Raw genomic sequence first — 20,696 nt, forward strand, 5'->3', positions numbered from 1 at the left:
CCGCATATACATTATTCACGCTTTTGTAAAAAACCCAATCGAGGAACACATCAAATGCGATGTTGTCGTCTAGTGGCAATATCATATTATTAAACCGGAGTAGCACATAGTATAGACGATGTGATCGGTTTTTCAGTATTTCCGAGCGGGAAACTAAGAGTTTTCCCAATGATCTTATATGATGAATTCCGCATAGGTTTATTGCTTGTTTACAGTGAACATGCACAAGTTCCATGTCCGTAAAATGTTCGAGAACTGTCAAATTCAAAAATCCGATTTTCTTCGTGAGTTCCATTACGTAGGTACAATATAATGGTGTATCAGGTAATATATTATATAATATGTGTGTTTGTGTGTAAGCGATAGGTATTGAACATAATATATTGTACTATTGTTTGTGTATTGAGATTAAAATATTTTGATTATTATTATAATAATATAGACAATACAGTGCCAGTTCAAAAAAATGACAGTTGATACGTATCCACGGAAACAGTATATATTTTATACGATGTGTTGCGATGATTTGTTGTGTTACAATTTTAACTTTAAATGTTCATAAAAATATTTATAGAATTATATGGCATTATATGCACAACTTTATTTTTTAATTCCAGTAATAAAAACGTTTTAGAAACCACGACCATGAATTTGGCCCACCCACCAAACCCAATCCACTTCAAATATATGTCAAAAAATTGTGAAAAATTAGCAAGTAATAGCAAGTTAGTTTTCAAAATTAGCAAGTCATTTTCACATTTTAAATGATCACTTTTTAATTAGGGGGGCCAAGTTTAGGTAGCCCACCCACTTCAACCAATACACTTCAAATGTATGTCAATAATAGCAAATAATTAGCAAGTAATAGCAAGTTGGTTTTAAAAATTAGCAAGTCAATTTTTCACTGGGTGGGCCAAGTTCAGGTAGCCCACCCACTTCACCTAATACACTTGAAATGTATGTCAAAAAATAGCAAATAATTAGCAAGTAATAGAAAGTTGGTTTTCAATATGCAAAAAAATAGCTTGTTTTTAACTTATAATAGAAAATTGGTTTCCTGGTATATATATTTTAAACATCGTATTACAATAATTATGTTTACCTTGCAGAGATAAAATTCTTCTTTACGTGTTGTGAAAATTTGGTAGCTTTACAACAAATATGGTGCGAAAAAACTTGTTCCGCGCAAAACAGTTTTTGCTATGTTGTACATTTGAAAGACTGAGACAACACATGGGGTGTGACGTCCTCTTAAGAATAAAACCTATATCTTTTAAGTTTTAATAAACCTAGCTGAAGTCATAAAATAATAAATAAATTATCATAAGGTTTGACTATAATCTAACAATCCATAATACAATGTAAGATGTTACATAGATTTACAGATGTAAATTAACCTTAGGTAGGTTCTAAATATTTTATTCGTACTTAATATTATAATTTATTCAAATTAATAATTTTTCATTGTATCAATATATATTATATTTTATAATTACTGTATAAATAAGTGTAACTAATAGCCTTTGTTGTCGATGTAAATATCATCAATTAAAAAAAAGCGGGTAAGTGGGTATCGCTCTGCTGTACATTGGGGGTTGGGTGGACTTCTGACTAAGGTAGTGTAGTAAGCTGACGTAGTTACAGAAAGCCTATAGTGCAAAAGATCAAACACAACATCACGCCACCGGAATAGGCCACTAATAGGTGATAGACCCACCACAATAAGAATGGTTTTTATAGCTATGGCTCAGTTAATTTATTCATATGGATTGGAAGTTGGGGCGGTGCCTACAATATACAACTTAATTCACTTTAAACCACTATAAATTCTCTTATTAAAATATTTTTTTTAAAACTCTATAGGATGAGCACTGTATTGTTGTATAAAGAGTGTAATCTATAAAATTTAACTTAATTATATGCACGACATGTATTATCGAATATGTTTTTCATTGATATTCAAAAATTTAAATTTAAACATAACCATTGTACAAAAGCTAAACAAACCAACAAGTATTTAATTCCAAAGTGTAGAACGGAATTAGGAAAAAAATCCCATTAATGTTGGAATTAAGATGGCAATGGAATTAAATATTGTCGTTGGTTTGTTTAAGATCTTTAGTTTATATAAGAAAATGGTAAATGAAAAAATTAAATTACTAATATAGTTAAGTTTATTATTAGTATTCCAGTCGTATTTTTAAATTTATTATGTAATTCTAAAATATTTATTTATGATAAGCTTATAATCACTAAATTAACCATGATCGACTTATGTTAAAATATAATTTAATTATTTTTAGTAAATGTACGAGATATAATTTAAGAATCCTTGTCTCCACAACAAATTTAGGAGACAATCATTTATGTATAATGCCATATTATAATATGTATAAATATTTGTATAAATTTACATGAATGTATATCTTTAAATTTTAAATGAAAATAAATAAATAATAGTAATATAATAATAATAAGTTTATTAGCTTTCAACAATTAAATAAGCAGAAAGCATGTATGAGTTATAAAATATATTGATATATTTAGAGGGATAAGTTGCTGGAAATATTTATGTTATCATATTTAATCAGGAAACAGTTATAAAGTAGGTTTGGAAATGATTTTTTTTTACATTTTAACTGATACAACATGACGTATTGTATTATAGTTAAGTGTTTTATGGTTAAATCAAATAACCTAAGCTGTAAAGATTAAATTATGATATAGATATAAGTAGGTACATTTGAATTTAATACAAGATTAAAAATATGTTACATATTTTTCTAATTACTATAAGTAGGTATTTGTTTTCAAATTATATTATTCACGTAGGTACCTAAAAAATAAACTATGATAATATATTTACATGAAAAATAAATTGTTTTTATGAATTTTTCTCTTTTATGAATATAAAAAACAAGTAACAGTTTTTAGTCCATCAATAAAACTCCAAATAAATAATAATATAGGTAGATACATATAATATCATCTCTTCTCATAACACTTACATGTCAACTGTCAAGTATTTACAATAAACAAGTAGTATAAAACTATAAATTAAAACAACGATAAATAAACTATATGCAGGTATGCTTATATAATAATATGTAGGTATATAAAATTATTAACATTTTATTTAAATAATAGTATCAAACGGATCCGGTGCAGATGCGTACGTCTCATTTCCGTACAGCCTATTTTTAGTTACAAATTTTCTCACTTGCGTACAACGTAATTACTCAGAATAAAATCAATTGTCATTCGCGTACACACTCATTTCCCTTCACACTTGGTCAGGCTTAGGACTGGCAGAATATTTTGCAATACTCTGGCGTGTTTAAAAATGAGGGCGCACGAATAAATACGTTCAGTGTGTAGCTAACTCTAAATGTAAAATGTAAAATATCATTGTAATAAGTATAAATAATATAAATAATAATATAAAAAAATAATATAATCTAATTTAATCTAATTTGATGATTAAGGCCAATTTTTTGAGGTAATTGTCTAAGTCGTTATTTTTTAAACAGCTTTGAGTAATACGTTTGATTCTCTCGTCCAATTTTGTATATATTTTTTTTCGTTTTGTCCCTTCTAAATTTAATTCATTGCGTAAAAGTCGATGGTCACTTTCTGCTGCTGCTATCTTCAGTTTTTCGATTAAAACCCAAATACTCCGGTTCGATCTTCCCACCAGTGTTTTAAATTTATGGTTCCATCCTTCGACGATGTTGTTTGTTCGGTGCTTTTCATTGTGACAATTTCGTATTTCCTTAGAAATAGTGGCGGATTCGATCCAGTTTTAAACAAAATAGTCATTAAATTCAGTTAGCTTTACGTCATCAGGTGCAGTACTCTAAATAATAAGTCATGCGTCGTCAATTATATCAAGAGGAAGGTAAGCTATTGATCCACACTTCCTGACATGCATTCGAATATCTTCATTTTGTTTATATATGGATGCTAAGCCAACATCTTGAATTTTTCGCCACAAGCATTGCGTGAAGTGGAAATAGCATCCATGTAATTTTATTCCAGGAAAAATAGTTGTTAAGGCGTTCATTGTAGCTATCTCGAAATCGAGGTGTACGGACTGTGGATTCCATCTAATATTTTTCATTTCCTCAAAAAGGCGATGGTACGTTTGTTGCTTTTTATCAGACAAAAGAGAAAAAACGACGGAAAAAGCATTGCGTTCGTCAAAATTAGAGCTTACATCGATGTGGAGCGTGTACAATTGTGTAAATTGCTTACTACAAGTTTTGAAAGTTCCATCTATAAAAAATTCGGAATACTCTTTCAACGCACTTTTACCTGATGCAGTAGCAAAAATTATAATTCTGCTTGTCTTGTCAATAGTTACATCCAGAACAATGAATGAAGTGCCATCTCTCAAAGCTACTAAGTCAGCTGGTATCTCAAGTTCTTCTACGATTTGTGGATCGCGAACTGACCATCTACATTGTTGTCGGGCACAATAAAACCCAGCTTTTACTTCGTCAAATGTAGGAACTTCTGCGACAAACTCGTATCCAGCGTCTATTAAAGGTCGTATAGCATCGTTGTAAATAGAACAAACTAGTGTATCTTCTTCACACAATCTGTAAAAATGTGGGACACGCATAAAATACAGTATAATATTATATCAAATTAATTTAAACATTTCATTGTGTATAATAAATATAATTTATATTTACAGTTTAATTTACATTTAGTTACATATTATGTAACTTTTTGAATAATAATAAAATATTTTATTAATTATTATTATTTATTTAATATTAATATGTTTTACCTTTTGCGAGCTGTAGATAATGATTTTGCGATTTCAGTTTTTGCCACATCGGGAGTGCACTCTTGATCGGTAATGGAAAGCAAATTCTCGCCTCGTGACTTTAACGTTCCTCTGCACTTTTTTTTTTTCGTTCACACACAACTAACTTATGGTTCCATCTTTATTTTTTCGATGGTGTCGGTATTGAAACCCGCTACCGTCAAATAAAGATGGCTTTTTTTTGTTGTTTCGATTAATTCCATTATAATAAATTAAAATAAAAAAAACTATGAAAAAAATGCAGCAACACTGTTGTCCGTATGGTATACTATTCACACACTGATGTCACGTATCGTACATATCGAACGTAATCGTACGTATCGTACGTTTTTAATTCGATAAGACGATAAATAGTTTATAATATATTATATTTATGGGACAAAAGTATACATAGGGAATGCCCACATTTTAAGCCGTGTACGCAAATGTGACTATAAATCGCTAGTAGTTTGACCTTCGATAATTGTGTAGGTACGCAACTGAGAAGAAAATCGCCAGTGTACGCAAGTGAGACGTATGCATCTTCACCGACACCTATCAAACATATTATGATCGTCGAAGATGGGCTAATTATTTTTAATGGGTCACTATAAATTGCGTCCCGTTTAAAATTGTTTATGTAAATTGTGGCCCGGGTATATTTTATACGGGCACCCGGGAATTGAGCCTCATTTTAACTACCTGTTTTGTATAAAATATTTGTTTTCCTTTTTCTATCCGGAGATTGGGCCACAAATTAAATTTATATTTTTAAAATGTACCCGGAGATTGGGCCATAAAAGTATAGCACACAAATATAATATTAATACGAATATATAATTTTTATTAACTAATTATTATTTTTTTAACATATAAAAATACAATTCGTCAAATAATTAATACTTTTTTTTAAATACTTCCATACAGATTTAACTTATTTAGTATACAACAAGGTCCATAAAATTAGTCAAATATGAAATAATTTTTATAAAGAATTCCAATACTCATTTTACAAATATAATATAAGGTCCATAAAGTTAGTTAAAAAAAATAAATAATATAAAAAAAACATTTAGATTCATAAAATCAGTCAAATAATAAATAATAATAAATAATTTTTATAAATAATGCCAACACTCATTTTACAAATATAATATAATAAGGTCCATAAAGTTAGTTAAAAAAAATAAATAATATAAAAAAACATTTAGATTCATAAAATCAGTCAAATAATAAATAATAATAAATAATTTTTATAAATAATTCCAATACTCATTTTACAAATATAATATATAAGATCCATAAAGTTAGTTAAAAAAATAAATACTATGAAAACACATTTTCTAATATAGGTACATAAAAATATAACACAAAACATTTAGATTCATAAAATCAGTCAAATAATAAATAATAGGTATGAAATAATTTTTTATAATATTTTTTTAATATTTTATTTTAATTATTTTTTTTTTAAATAACATGATACCGATTGTACGTATTCAAATCGGGTTTTTTCTCCTTTTTTATATTTTTTAATTTCATTAAGAATAACATTTTTTCGAACTAACGTTCGTTTTCTTGTTTGTATTGTGCCTGTACTTCTAATTTTAATATAAACTTCTGATTGAAGTTGTAATAAAACGTTTAAAAAATTATGTATGTTTGGATGTGTCATGTAGAAATTATTTTTGAAATGGGAATGAAACGACTCGACGGCATTTGTAGTACGAGTTACAGTTTCAGAACGTAACGCCCACATATGAGGAGGGAAAAGAGCATCGTCACTAATATAAGTGTCATAAATATAATCAGAAAAGGTTGTGAGTTTATTGTTTTGTGGCATCTCACTTATAAAATCCATTGCAGAACAGTCGCCTACTTCTTCTGGATTTAAAAATGGCATTCCAAATATATTTCCTAGCCATTTTCCTACATCTGAAGTATTATCATTGTATTCTTTACTTAAGTCAACTGCCTGAATTCATCGCCACCACGATTGCTTAAGGTGAAATCTACATCCTATAATTTCGATGTCAGACCATGTATTTGTAATTCCTTCTTGATGTCCTTTTTCAAAATCAACAATAACGTGTGTTGGCTTAAATTGTAAGCCACGATCCGAGCAATAGAGGATAATTGACTTTAATGTTTTAGTATAAGTTTCTTTTTGTTTGTCGTGAAGTAGACAAAATACTAAAGGAACATAAGAATTATTTTTATAACCATGAATAGAAAACAACTGATAAAAATGTTTTGCACATTATTCAAAAGTGCCGTCAACATAAATACTTTCTAACGAACATAGGAATTTTAAATTGGTCATAGTGGAAAAAATAATAATATAATCAATTTTATTATTTATTAATAAAAAGTTTTCTTTTTTTGTGTTGGTAATAATATCATTTGTTTCTAAATAGTCATGTACTTCATTCATATTTTTTGGCAATACAGGTAAAATTTGTCGGCGAGCTCGATATACACTATCGCGTAATTGGTTTACATCATTTAATAAAAGTAAATCAGTATATACTGATGTACAGTTCTCAATTTCTGATAAAACAATTTTGGATGGTCTTACCGAAGTATCTTCGACTGCTTTTCTTTTTGTGGAAGTCCTGAGAACTTGACGCACAATTTGTTTTGTCTCTTCGTCGTGGTTATGTAGTAAGTTTGACTCGTCTGTTAAAAAAATAATATTAAAACTACTTTAATTTACCTATTTATGGTTATAATAGTTTTGATGTAACCTAACCCATTTGTATATTATTTGAAATTGTATACATTTTGGCTGGACATGTTTTTTTGGCACATCGCCAACGAGTTTTGCCACATTGACTCTCATGAGCAAAAGAAAATTTATAATTATTAAAAATTAATAATTTTTTTCCTCTTTCGAATATTAACACATTCATTGTATCTACTTTATATTACGAACCACGCGTGTACTACTAGATGTCGATCGTATAGTTTACTAATCAACTAAACGATCACAATTTACAATGTTTCATAATCTTTGCACAATACGCGTATGACTATTTTATCCATTACATTTGATGACAATTGATAATTCTATATCATAAGATATTGGATAATTTATTACCTTTTGATAAGGCATACGCGGTCGTTTCGAGTAAAGTTTCTTGTGCGCTGCAGTGTTAGGAATTGTATCAATTTTTATAAAAATATTATATAAAATATTATTTTATTACAATTTAAAATTTAATAGTGGCCCAATCACCGGGCCTACCTGTAATAAGTATAAAATTTTGGTGGCCCAATTACCGTATACCTTTGAAAAAAAGGTGAATTGTGGCCCAATTCCCAGGCGCCCTTTTATACGTACGTAAATTACAGCCTCGGTATATTTTAATATATTTGTCATTGTACTATCCTATTATCTTGTGGTTGCAATGCCATTATATCAAACGCAAAACAATATTCAACCATATCACAACTTAAAAAAGGAAGACCAAAAAATAATTTTAAAAATTACTTATATCAGTATTATTTCTTTTGTAATCATTAGGTACTTAATCCTAGCAGCTAGCTGCTGTATTTAAATGTATTTTCCTATACCAGTTTTGACCAAGGTGAAATCTACACCCTTTTACTTCAATAGAAGGCCAAACATATCTTGCAGCATTGTGAATAGTCTTTTCAAAATCGGCATACAACCGAATAGGATTAAATTGTAAGAAATTTTTTTTGCACTCTATAACTAAATGATGAAACACTTGTAAATAACACTGTGTTGTCTTCGAAGGTAATAAAATATAAACGAGTGGAACATAACACTGATTTATTGCACAATGAACAGTAAATAAGTGATGATATAATTTTGGGCAACTTTTAATTGTACCATCTACAAATATAGTATCCGAATCGCATAGCACTTTTAAATTGCTTATTGTAGAGAAACCTACTATATTTGTTTCTTTATTATTTACTAACAAAAAATTTTCATTTTTATTTGTTTTAAATTCCATTTTTTCAAAAATATTATGTAATTACAAAAAAGTGGCTGGTAATTTTGGTAGTATAAAAGCTCGAGCATTGTGTTAATTTCTTTTAATCAATTTTACGTCTTGTGTCGTTAAAGATTCGACATCAGTATTTTTTAACTCTGCAGAATGAATAATTTTAGATGGCCTAGTAATTAGTATAAATATCATCAACGGCTTTTCTTTTTAAATTATTATTAAGCTTTTGACGATTTATAATTTTTTCCGAAAGTTATAGATGGTTATGATCTTTAAAGCTATCTAGTATCTATGCATACACTATTATTATTAAATTTTAAAAAACATTTACAAGTTTTGACTTTTGACTGTACAACATCAACGTTAAATATCATTGTTCAGAAGTTTTTGAAAACGAAATTTGAAACCATTAACTATTTTCAACGTTTAATTTTTTTCACTTTTCATAACTTCAATTGTTATTAAATTTAAAAAAAATACAAACACTAATTTACCAAATACTGTTAATACTGTAAACCAATGTAAAAACTCATGCAAAAAACTTAAACTTTTTTATTATAAATTGGTTCCATGATTGAGTAACTTATTAGTAACTATTCGTCACCACGAAGTTGGAATTCGTAAAATAAACCAAGTACCAGAATAACCGTTTTTCTCAACCGGGTGTTGGCGTAATAAAACACCAGCCCCCGTTACATCTAAATAGTCTACTTAGAAAGGTCAAAACTTATCTAGGCTTTAGTAACCGATTAATAAACATTCGTAACCACGATGTTGGAATTCGCAAACCAAACCAAAAACTAGAAAAACCGTTTTCCTCAACCGGGATTCACCTAGATCCTTGGACGAAGAATGCGATTCTACAGCTGTTACAACTCCCGAAACGACACCGATGATAACTTTATCAACTTCCTGGAAGACATCCATCAGTCTGTGCGGTACTGCGAAGCTCGAACCAGTATTCAGATGGCCGGCGACTTCAATGCCTGGTCACAGCAGTGGGGCTCGACACGCAACGACCGCAGAAGAGATCTCCTGTCCAACCTGGCATCCAGTCTAAATCTCTCCGTCGAAAACTCCGGCTCTACATCCACAGGATCAACGCCAAGTCCGTCATTGACGTGACCTTCTCCCGTCTGGCAGCACCAGCCATCGTACACGTATGGAGTGTTCTTCAAGAATTGGAGTCCGCCATTAATCATAAATACATAGAGTACACGATACACCTGACTCCAGATGCCGAAGACATCGGCGGACCACCTTCTAGGGGTTGGGCATACCACTAATTAGACTCCGATGCTCTTACTATTTACCTGACTTCTACTATTCTACCCAATGACGACGATGATCCCTCCCCATCCCAGGCAGCTGATTCTCTCATCAAGTATATGGAAACGGCTTGCGACACCTGCATGCCCCCTAGGGAATCCGAAGAGTAGGCAGAAGATAAATTCGTTGGTAGTCAGAGGATTTAGCCACTCTTCGAAAATCGACCTACTTACTACGCACAGCTCAGCTGTGGTCACAAAAAAGATCGGCCGCCATCGTCCCGGTGTCGAAGCTTGAGGCAACGAGGACCTGATTACGGATTACTTTTTCCCGAACCCTCCGGCAACTGACTGGTCGCTTGAGTCACAACTAACGGATGAAATTGTCTAAACTCCAGCTCCCCAGTTCACCCTTGAAGAACTCCGGCAATCGTGCATTTGGCTTCCGGTAGACAGGACCAGACAGAATACCTAACGAGGTCCTCCTCTGAGTCTTGCGAATCGTTTCTAAAGTACAATACCTTCAACAGGTGCCTCTCGAGCAGTGAATTCCCCGAACGATGGAAGACGGCTAGGCTGGTACTTCTTCACAAGGGACCTGGTAAGCCGATCAACGAGCCCTCTAGCTACAGGTCCCTTTGTATGCTTAACTCAACAACCGAGCTCCTCGAAAGACTCTTGCTGTCGAGGCTAAACGAGCACCTTGATTCCACCGGTCAACGGTCGAATCAGCAATACGGTTTTCAACACGGACGATCAATGGAGGATGACATAGAATGAGTCATACAAACTACCCATGGAGCCGCCCTAGGCGCAGCCAAACACCGTGATATCTGCGTGATCGTCTCCTTAGACGTGCGTAACGCGTTTAATACTACCCCTTGGTTGGCAACGAATTGACACTGCTCTCCGTGAAAGGCTCGTTCTGCCCTTCATCAACGGCATGATCTGTTCTTACTTGGAGAATAGGAGACTTCTCGTGGGAGACTCACTCACTATGCGGAACATAATGTGTGGAATCCCGCAGGGCTCCGTACTAGGGCCAGCACTGTGGAACGTAATATACGAGGAGCTCCTAGAGACCATCATGCCACTAGGAGTTCAGCTAGTGGCCTTCGCCAACGATGTAGCTGTGGTCGGCATAGCTCAGACCGGAGTATTAGCAGCTGAGCTGCTGAATCCAGCCCTGCACATTGTAGAGACGCGAATGCGTAAAAATGGCCTCCAGCTGGCCCTCTAAAAATCTGAGATCGTCGTCCTGACTCGTAAATACAATTATGAAAAACCACAAATATACGTCAACTGATACGAAATTCCCGTCAAACCTAAGATCAGGTACCTGGGCGTGGAGCTAGACACCCACCTGTCATTTTCAATTCACGTAGCTGCGGCATCTAAGAAAGCTATCAATTCAGCCAGAGCTATCGGACGTCTGATGCCCAATATCGGTGGCCCATCACAGTCGAAAAAGACACTGCTAGGATCCGTGACAAACAGCAAGCTGCTCTACGTCTCCACAATTTGGGCCACAGTCGGGGTCAAGACTGCAAAAAACCGCTTGGTGATGACGAGTGCCTAAAGAACTGCCACTCTACGAACGATCCGAGGGTACAGGACTATCTCTGCCAACGCTTCGACGGTGCTGTCCTCTACTCTGCCAGCCGACATCATAGCGCACGAGCGCGCTCGGATCCGGAACCGTCAGATGGAAGATCAGCTGACGCCAAGTATCCTGCGGTCGAAGGAGAGGACTATCTCTATCATCTCTTGGCAAAGGAGATGGGATCGGTCCATCAAAGGGAGGTGGACGCACCGGCCAATCGCCAACTTAGGTTGGTGGCTTAAAAAACCGTTTATGAGCCTCATTATGCACATGACACAGACACGGTTCGGCCACTGTTGCTATCAGGCCTATCTTAAAAGAATGAATCACGCCGAAGATAGCGCTTGCGTATGCTGCGGCCATCTAAAGGACAACGCGGAGCATACCACCTTTGACTGCCCCCCGATGGGACGTCGAGCGTTAGAGTATGCGGCTTTTCCTGAACGGTCGATTTCCGAATCCGTATGACGTGTCCGACCTTCTTTGCGGCTCCATCAGCATCGAAAATCAAACCAAGAACGTACGCAAAACGTTCCTTCGCGCCCGTAACGAGTTCTCGGGCATGATAAAACGAATCCTATCCCAGAAAGAGGACGATGAGAGAGATACGCAAATATGCAACTAGACCTAATCTACCTTCTGAACACGTCGGAGATGCCACCGATCCCTCTGCTTATCTCACTCCTATGGCATCACGGGAGGGACGACGATCACGCAGATCAAGTACGAGAATTCCAGAGTGGCTGACTATGGTCGGCTTGTGAACTGGTTTTCAGAACGAGCATACCTGGGCGGCGAACTCCGGTTGTCCAACCTATAATTTAAGTTTTGTAATGATATGCTCACATTCACATATCAAGGTTGTAAATTTCTTATTTTTATTCAATAAAATAAATAACGGTCGAGTTGTTATATTGTTTAATAATTATATAATTTTATATAGATATTGCATTTATTTATTAAATTTATTACAATTTAATAACTAATATATATTTTACTAACGGTGTACTTGGTCATTCTCAAATTACGACCTCAAGAGCCCTCCGACGATCAGGAGGAAGGTAATTACGCGAATTTAAAATAACTTATAATATATGCGGCATTTATTCAAGGCTTGTGTCCCTTCTGTTTGCCTAGCATTTATTTAAGCTAAATAACCATCACATACTATAACTACCAAATATTCTTAACCAATATATATATTTATAATCTTATTTATACTTTTATATTTTTTTTTATTTCTTTTATTTTTGTGTTATTACAATTAAGATAGCTATAAGGAACAAACAATCATTTAAAAAGGATTAGGCTGATTAGTGTGTTGCACCAAATCATATTTTTACTTTATAAGATTTCACAAAATGAAAAGTTCATTAGTTATATAATTATATTTTTAATACCTTTAGGTACCTAACTATTTTATATTATAATATATATTTATTTTATATTTTATTAAACGCAATTATTTATTAAATAAACATAAAGTAGGTTCCAAATTACGATGACTAATATAAAACCTACCTAGCTATATTATACGCATATTATAATATTTTATACGTGATAATATACTCGCGCATAATATTATAAGTTCTATTTTGAAGTCTTAACATCGGTACTTATCTTAGTAAATACATTAGACTAAAACCGTGGTTTTATAGTTAAATTATCCAATAAAAATTGGAAATTAAATGTTTGATTTCCAATTACTAGAAATATGAACACAATATTACTATAACAACTTTAAATTATTATTGTATTTCTAACGTTTTAATATTATTGAACAGTTATTAAAAATGTAACATTTAAATTCCAATGAAAAAAGATATATATTATGCAATATTGATTAATAAACATTAGATTTATATTGCATATTAAACAATGTATAAATATTGAATTCATAGTTATTATTCAATATCTATACTACTGTATAAAATAGAACCCCCTTTTTTGTATGTACGCGCATAACTCAACAATGCCTGGACCGATTTCGCTCATTCTTTTATATATAAGATACACTTATGTGCACTTCGTTGCCCGTTAAAAATGCCAATTCAATATAATATGATTCGAATTTTGATTAATTTGTTATTTAATATTCGGTTTAACGGTGTTCAAAACTTATATATTTTCATTGACCATTTTGATTCTCAAAAATCTTGTGAAAGCACCACTTTAATATGCGAATTTTGTAAAATGCTTTCTTATTGCACACTAAATTTGTGTTACGATTTTACGAATGTACCGTGTAAATTGCAAGCATCGATCTATCATTGTTCAGGCTCTACGTTTATCAGTCAGTGAGTTACTCAAGTCATAATATTATAGTCATTCTGCTTACCGTTGCCGTGAGACTCTCTTATGATTATGAGAGCAGTATATTACCATGTAGGCAATCCACACGTGGTGGATTGCGGACCCCGTGAGATGTTATAAGAAGTTTATAATTTCTAACACTTAAGTTTCAAAGCTATATCATATTTTTTTTTTTTTTACTACAGTGGGTAAAATACAATAATGTGCCATCTCGTGGTTTTTATATTGTTGCCTGTTGGTAAAACAATAAAACTTGGTATACCTAACTTGTTATGTTAGTTTATTGCTGTGAATTTGAAATTTACTGTAGACATTGACTTATTTTGCTAATTCTTATTTTTGTTGTTATGGTTTTAACAAAATATGACAACAGGTCTATAATTATTATATTCAATCATAATCAATAGTGACCTTAATATAGTTTATTTTCTTGCTGGACTGCAGTGACAGTTGTTGTTTTTTTACACCCAGATTCCGAAGTTTTCTGGTGGATTTTACTAAAATTGTTCTACATAACTACATAAGCACCTTCTCTTGCGACCAATAGGAGCGAATCATCAGTGAAAAATGTTACAAAAATGGGGAAAATAAATAATAATAACAAAAAAATTGTTACCATGATTACCGAAAATAAAATAGTAATAATAATAATAATAGTAATAGTAGTCATCGTTATTTTTTATTTTTCATTGTATTTTTTTTTAATTTTCCGTGCAATTTTCTTAACTTTTTCTTACATAAGAACCTTCTCCTGGAAATTACGACCCAAACAAAATAAGAATGAGCGAAATCGATCCAGCCGTTCTCAATTGATGAAATGTTATACATTTTTGTCTCTATTTTTATATATATAGAAGATAGAAGATAGATAGATTATTGTGAACTAAAAAAAAATTCACTCAACAAATTTCAAATTTCCAAACTAAAATAACTATAGAAACCATAGATTATATTGATTGTACATCGAGCTGATGTTTAGATGTCTACCATAGAGTAAATAAAGACAATGGTATCGAGTTCAAATCTCAGACATCAATGAATAGATTTTGCACTTTTTCTACTTATTCGATTGACTTTTTAAAAATTTTCTTTCGTAAAAACCTTCTCCAGACAATAACAAATACTCCTAAAAAATAATTAGAGAAATCGGTTCCGCTGTTCTCAATTGATGAATTTTTATACATTTTTGTCTCCATTTTTAATTTTTATTTTTACTATAACAACGATTTAAGTTTGTATGTCTATTTGCATGCATTTTTAAAAACATTTTAAGTAAATGATTTATTTAATTTAAATGGTTGCCATTGACAACCAAAAATAATTTAGTTGACTATTTGCTGGATAGATGGCGCTTCTGTAATTTCATCACCACCTCGTCATATTTCTTTAACCCGATAACTTTCTCAAATTTTTCGTCCGTAAGAACCTTCTCCTGGCAATTACGACCCAGATGAATCGCAAAATGTGTTGGTAAGCGCATAACTCAACAACCTCTGGACCGATGTGGCTGAATTTTTTTTCAACTGTTCGGAATTGCCAGGAGAAGGTTTTTATGAACGAACATTTTTAAAAAGTCTACCGAATAAGTAGAAAAAGTGCAAAAACTATTTATTGATGTCTGGGATTTGAACCCGATACCGTCAAAATATAAAAAATAAATTAAAACTATAATATTTTTGTGTTACCATGAAAATGTTATAGACAATATTTATTCAATTTAATTGTTTGAATAAAATATAATAAAAAATTCCTGGGAAGACCTTAAAAACATAATAATTTATATATGATATTTAATTATATTTAATTTATATTTAATATTTGATATGCCTCCTATACGACGAAGCAGTCTAGGTAGAATAACCCGAAATGCTACCAACCAAGCTAATTACCGATCTAACCAAAGTAATCAAGAACGTGACGACCGAAATGAACGTGAAAGAATTTGGATATCACAAACGCGTGAAGTGCGAACGCGAAATTCAACTAATAATCGCGCAAGTTTGAATCGAGCTGCTTTTAGTTACGATGTGTCAATTGACTACAGTAACTACCAGTGTGTTATTATTGATTCTATGAACTCAGTTTGCTCATATTGTAAGGCTTTGAAATACAAAAACGAGGCCAATGGTTTGTGTTGCGCAAATGATAAAGTGAAATTGATACCATTGGATCCACCACCAGAGCCGTTGTACTCATTGGTTTCAGGAATAGGAACAGATTTCATACACTTTTTGACAAATATCCAACAATATAACAATTGTTTTCAAATGACTTCATTTGGGGCAACAAATGTAGTTCGGGAAAGTTTTATGCCAACTTTCAAGGTATGTATTATAGCAGTTAATCAAAATTATTTGGTGATCATTTTTATATTATAGATTCAGTTTTAGTGACACTTTAATTATTTTGAAACACAATATAATTATTTGATGATTTAAATATTCATCGGTTTTAAATTTTTTAGTCGATTCGTCTCGAAATGTACATTAAATTGTATTTATTCAATTTAGTTACAACTAAATTTTACATATTGAGATACCTAATCATATTAAATATCATTTTGTGATTCAAATTAGGAGACAGATATAATTTTTAAGAACAAATATTATTTTAGTTTGATCACTGACAATCCATAAATTTATATAACATAGTTTTTTTTATTTATTTTTTATTTTATAGTGTTTGATACAAACATAATATTTTTTTTTTTTAATTTACAGATGCAAGGTCAAATATATCATAGATCAGGTTCACTATTACCAGTGTCAGATAGCAACTACAAATTCTTACAAATTTATTTTATGGGCAATTCAACACAAGAAATTGATATGCGTTGTGCAAACAACAATTTAATAAAGAGGTATATTGTAGAACAATTACAAACTTTATTTCATGAACACAATCAATTGATTATATTGTTTAAAACTGCACTGGACATGATGCCATCTGATAATTACAAAATTGTAATCAAAGCTGATAAAACACCTGCGGGTCAACATGCAAGACTTTTTAATGCACCAACAATTGATGAAGTTGCTATCGTTGTAATTGGAGAAAACTTGGAATCCCGTGATATTGTTTTACATCGTCGGAATGATCGATTACAACGTATAAATGAAACACACCGCTCATATGATGTACTACAATATCCCATTATATTTTGGCAAGGTGAAGATGGATATGATTTCTCAATAAAAATGATAAATCCAATTACAGGTAATTAAAATATTAGTTTAGCTATGGCGATAATATATCAGTAATCATATTATGTATTTTAATTTTATATTTCAATGTTATAAAAACAAAATATATTTACAGGTTCTGAAACAAACAAAAAAGTCAGTTCAATGAACTATTATTCATACCGCCTAATGATTCGGGAAAATGAAGACAATCACATATTGAAATGTCGGCGATTATATCACAAATATGTTGTTGACATGTATGTTAAAATTGAAACGGAGAGATTAACATTCATCAGGTTGAATCAGACCAAACTCCGATCTGAAGAGTATATTCACCTTCGAGATGCGATTAATACTGATGGAAATACACAGAATGTTGGTCGGATGATTATTCTTCCAGCAACATACATCGGAAGCCCTCGACATATGCACGAATATGCTCAAGATGCCATGTCGTATGTTCGTCATTATGGTACAGCAGATTTGTTCATCACATTTACATGCAATCCGCAATGGATAGAAATCAATCAGGAGTTATTCTCTGGGCAATCACCCATTGATCGTCATGATATTACAGCCAGAGTCTTTAGACAAAAGTTGAAATCTTTAATGGATTTCATCGTAAAACATAATGTGTTTGGTGAGACACGCTGCTGGATGTATTCTGTGGAGTGGCAGAAACGAGGATTGCCACATGCACACATTTTGATTTGGTTGGTTGAAAATATAAAGCCAAATGAAGTTGATGCAGTGATATCAGCTGAAATCCCTAATGTACAAGTAGATCCTGAATTGCATGAGGTTGTTATCAAAAACATGATACATGGTCCATGTGGAACTCTTAATCAAAATTCACCGTGTATGATGGATGGTAAATGTTCAAAACGATATCCACGGACGTTAATATCAGAAACAATTACTGGCAATGATGGTTATCCACTGTATCGTCGCCGATCAAGAGTAGACAATGGAAGAACAACAATTGTCAAATTAAATCAACATGATATTGAAATAGATAATCGTTGGATTGTTCCATATTCACCAATTTTATCAAAGACGTTCAAAGCACACATAAACGTTGAATCTTGCCATTCAGTGAAATCTATTAAATACATTTGCAAATATGTAACCAAAGGGAGTGATATGACTGTGATTGGAATTGGTGCAGAGAATTACAATGATGAAGTTACTCAATACTAAATGGGCCGCTATGTTAGTAGTAATGAAGCAGTTTGGCGAATATTTTCTTTTCCTATTCATGAGAGACACCCTTCAGTTGTTCATTTAGCTGTGCATTTAGAAAATGGACAAAGAGACAAAGAGTGTATTTTACAGCACAGAACGCAGTACAGAGAGCTGCTCAGCCACCTTCTACTACATTAACCAGTTTCTTTGAGACATGCCAAAACGATGATTTTGCACAAACATTGTTATATTCTGAAATGCCAAAATATTATACTTGGAATAAATCCTCAAGGAAATTTATACGATGGAAACAAGGAAAACCAATTCCAGAATACCCAGATGTATATTCCACCGATGTGATTGGTCGAATTTATTCAGTACATCCCAGCAATGATGAATGTTTTTATTTACGACTGCTATTAATCAATGTACGTGGCCCAACATCATTCCAACATTTACGAACTGTTGATGGTGAATTGTGTGGATCCTACAGAGAAGCCTGTCAACGTTTGCAATTGCTAGAAAATGACGATCATTGGGATCAAACTCTAAATGATGATGTAATATCATCAAGTGCTCAACAAATACGATCATTGTTTTCTATAATCATATGTACATGCTACCCATCAAAGCCAATCGATTTATGGATCAAGTACAAGGATTATATGTGTGATGATATTTTGTATCAAATACGGAATAGAATGGGAAATCTAAATATACAAATCAGTGAAGAAATTTATAACGAAGCATTGATTTCAATTGAGGACATGTGCTTGATGATGTCAAACAAACTATTAATTCAATTAGGCCTGATCGCGCCCAATCGTCCAATGCATGATGCTTTTAACCAAGAGGTGCACTGAGAAAAAATGTATGATCTCAACAATTCGAAAGAATTAATTCAAAAAAATCTTCCACTGTTGAATGAACAACAGAAGTATGTATTTAATACTCTTATGAAAGTAATAAATTATGAAACTGGAGGGATATACTTCTTGGATGAACCTGGTGGTACAGGAAAAACTTTTTTGATTTCATTAATATTAGCAACAATTCGTTCACAAAATAAAATTGCACTTGCACTCGCTTCCTCGGGAATCGCAGCAACTTTGCTTGAAGGTGGTAGAACAGCCCATTCAGCACTAAAATTGCCATTAAATATGCAAACCAATGAAATTCAAAGCTGCAACATTTCGAAGAACTCTGCAATGGCAAAAGTTTTGCAGCAATGTCAATTGATTGTTTTGGATGAATGCACGATGGCACATAAAAAATCGTTGGAGGCTTTAGACAGAACCTTAAAAGATATACGGAGCAATCATAACCTATTTAGTTGTGCAATGATTTTATTAGCAAGAGATTTTCGTCAAACATTGCCAGTGATTCCACGATCAACGCCAGCTGATGAACTCAATGCATGTCTAAAATCCTCCAATTTGTGGAAACATGTCAAAATACTTCATTTAAGCAAGAATATGCGTGTCGAGTTGCAAAACGATCAATCTGGAAACATATTCTCTAAACAACTCATTGACATTGGTAATGGCAAATTTCCTGTAGACATATTGACTGGCTGCATTAACTTTCCTAGAAGTTTTTGTCAGTTGACTCGATCAAAAGATGAACTTATTCAAAAGGTATTTCCAGATATTGCTCGAAATTACAGAGACCATGATTGGTTGAGCGAAAGAGTTATACTGGCTGTTAAAAACATAGATGTAAATGAATTAAATTTCAAAATTCAAGAACAAATTACAGGTGAATCGAGGATATATAAATCAGTTGATTCGGCAACTAACCAAGATGATGTAGTCAACTATCCACCGGAATTTTTAAACTCGCTGGATTTACCAGGATTGCCACCTCACAATCTTCAACTAAAGGTTGGATCGGTAGTTATAATGTTGCGAAATATCAACCAACCGCGTCTGTGCAACGGCACACGGTTAGCGATAAAAAAATTACTGAACAACGTGATAGAAGCAACTATACTGAAAGGAAAGTATAAAGGAGAGGATGTTCTCATACCGTGCATCCCAATGATTCCGACTGATGTGCCATTTGAGTTTAAACGACTACAGTTTCCACTGCGGCTTGCTTTTGCTATGACCATAAACAAGTCCCAGGGGCAATCATTAAGTGTTTGTGGTATTAATTTGGAAAACCCATGTTTCTCACATGGTCAATTATATGTTGCCTGTTCCCGGGTTGGGAAACCATCAGATTTGTTTGTCTATGCGCCAGGTGATCAAACAAAAAACATCGTATACCACAAAGCACTACAATGAAAATATAACTGATTTTTGTTAATAATTATAATTGAAATGATTAACAATAAAGCAATTACTT

The 20,696-nt window shown here is 32.6% G+C and overlaps 2 protein-coding genes and 1 long non-coding RNA gene across 3 annotated transcripts; all 3 read left to right on the top strand.

Annotated features, from left to right (window-relative positions):
• Window positions 1–496: 496 nt before the first annotated feature.
• Window positions 497–1,318, top strand: LOC126552981 (uncharacterized). The gene is made up of 3 exons (XR_007606424.1): window positions 497–725; window positions 784–987; window positions 1,110–1,318. It is a non-coding gene; the product is annotated as an uncharacterized LOC126552981 (long non-coding RNA).
• Window positions 1,319–15,800: 14,482 nt separating this feature from the next.
• On the top strand, window positions 15,801–18,362 carry LOC126552970 (uncharacterized). Its single transcript, XM_050208165.1, has 3 exons — window positions 15,801–16,301; window positions 16,698–17,193; window positions 17,296–18,362. Exons 1-3 carry the CDS (start codon window positions 15,801–15,803, stop codon window positions 18,360–18,362), a joined length of 2,064 nt encoding a protein of 687 aa, XP_050064122.1.
• A 1,347-nt stretch (window positions 18,363–19,709) lies between these two features.
• LOC126552978 (ATP-dependent DNA helicase PIF1-like) lies at window positions 19,710–20,653 on the top strand. Its single transcript, XM_050208183.1, has one exon. It carries the CDS (start codon window positions 19,823–19,825, stop codon window positions 20,633–20,635), a length of 813 nt encoding a protein of 270 aa, XP_050064140.1. The 5' UTR covers window positions 19,710–19,822; the 3' UTR covers window positions 20,636–20,653.
• The last annotated feature ends 43 nt before the right edge of the window (window positions 20,654–20,696 follow it).

This window comes from Aphis gossypii, unplaced genomic scaffold (assembly GCF_020184175.1).
Source record: "Aphis gossypii isolate Hap1 unplaced genomic scaffold, ASM2018417v2 Contig00007, whole genome shotgun sequence".
Lineage (NCBI taxonomy): Eukaryota > Metazoa > Arthropoda > Insecta > Hemiptera > Aphididae > Aphis > Aphis gossypii.

What these genes read in the sequence shown, in the direction of transcription:
- LOC126552970 (XM_050208165.1), top strand. Translation starts at nt 15,801, where the DNA reads ATGCCTCCTATACGACGAAGCAGTCTAGGTAGAATAACCCGAAATGCT. An exon ending in GTTTTATGCCAACTTTCAAG is followed by an intron (nt 16,302 to 16,697) that starts GTATGTATTATA and finishes TTTAATTTACAG; the next exon opens with ATGCAAGGTCAAATATATCA. An exon ending in AATGATAAATCCAATTACAG is followed by an intron (nt 17,194 to 17,295) that starts GTAATTAAAATA and finishes ATATATTTACAG; the next exon opens with GTTCTGAAACAAACAAAAAA.
- LOC126552978 (XM_050208183.1), top strand. Translation starts at nt 19,823, where the DNA reads ATGCGTGTCGAGTTGCAAAACGATCAATCTGGAAACATATTCTCTAAA.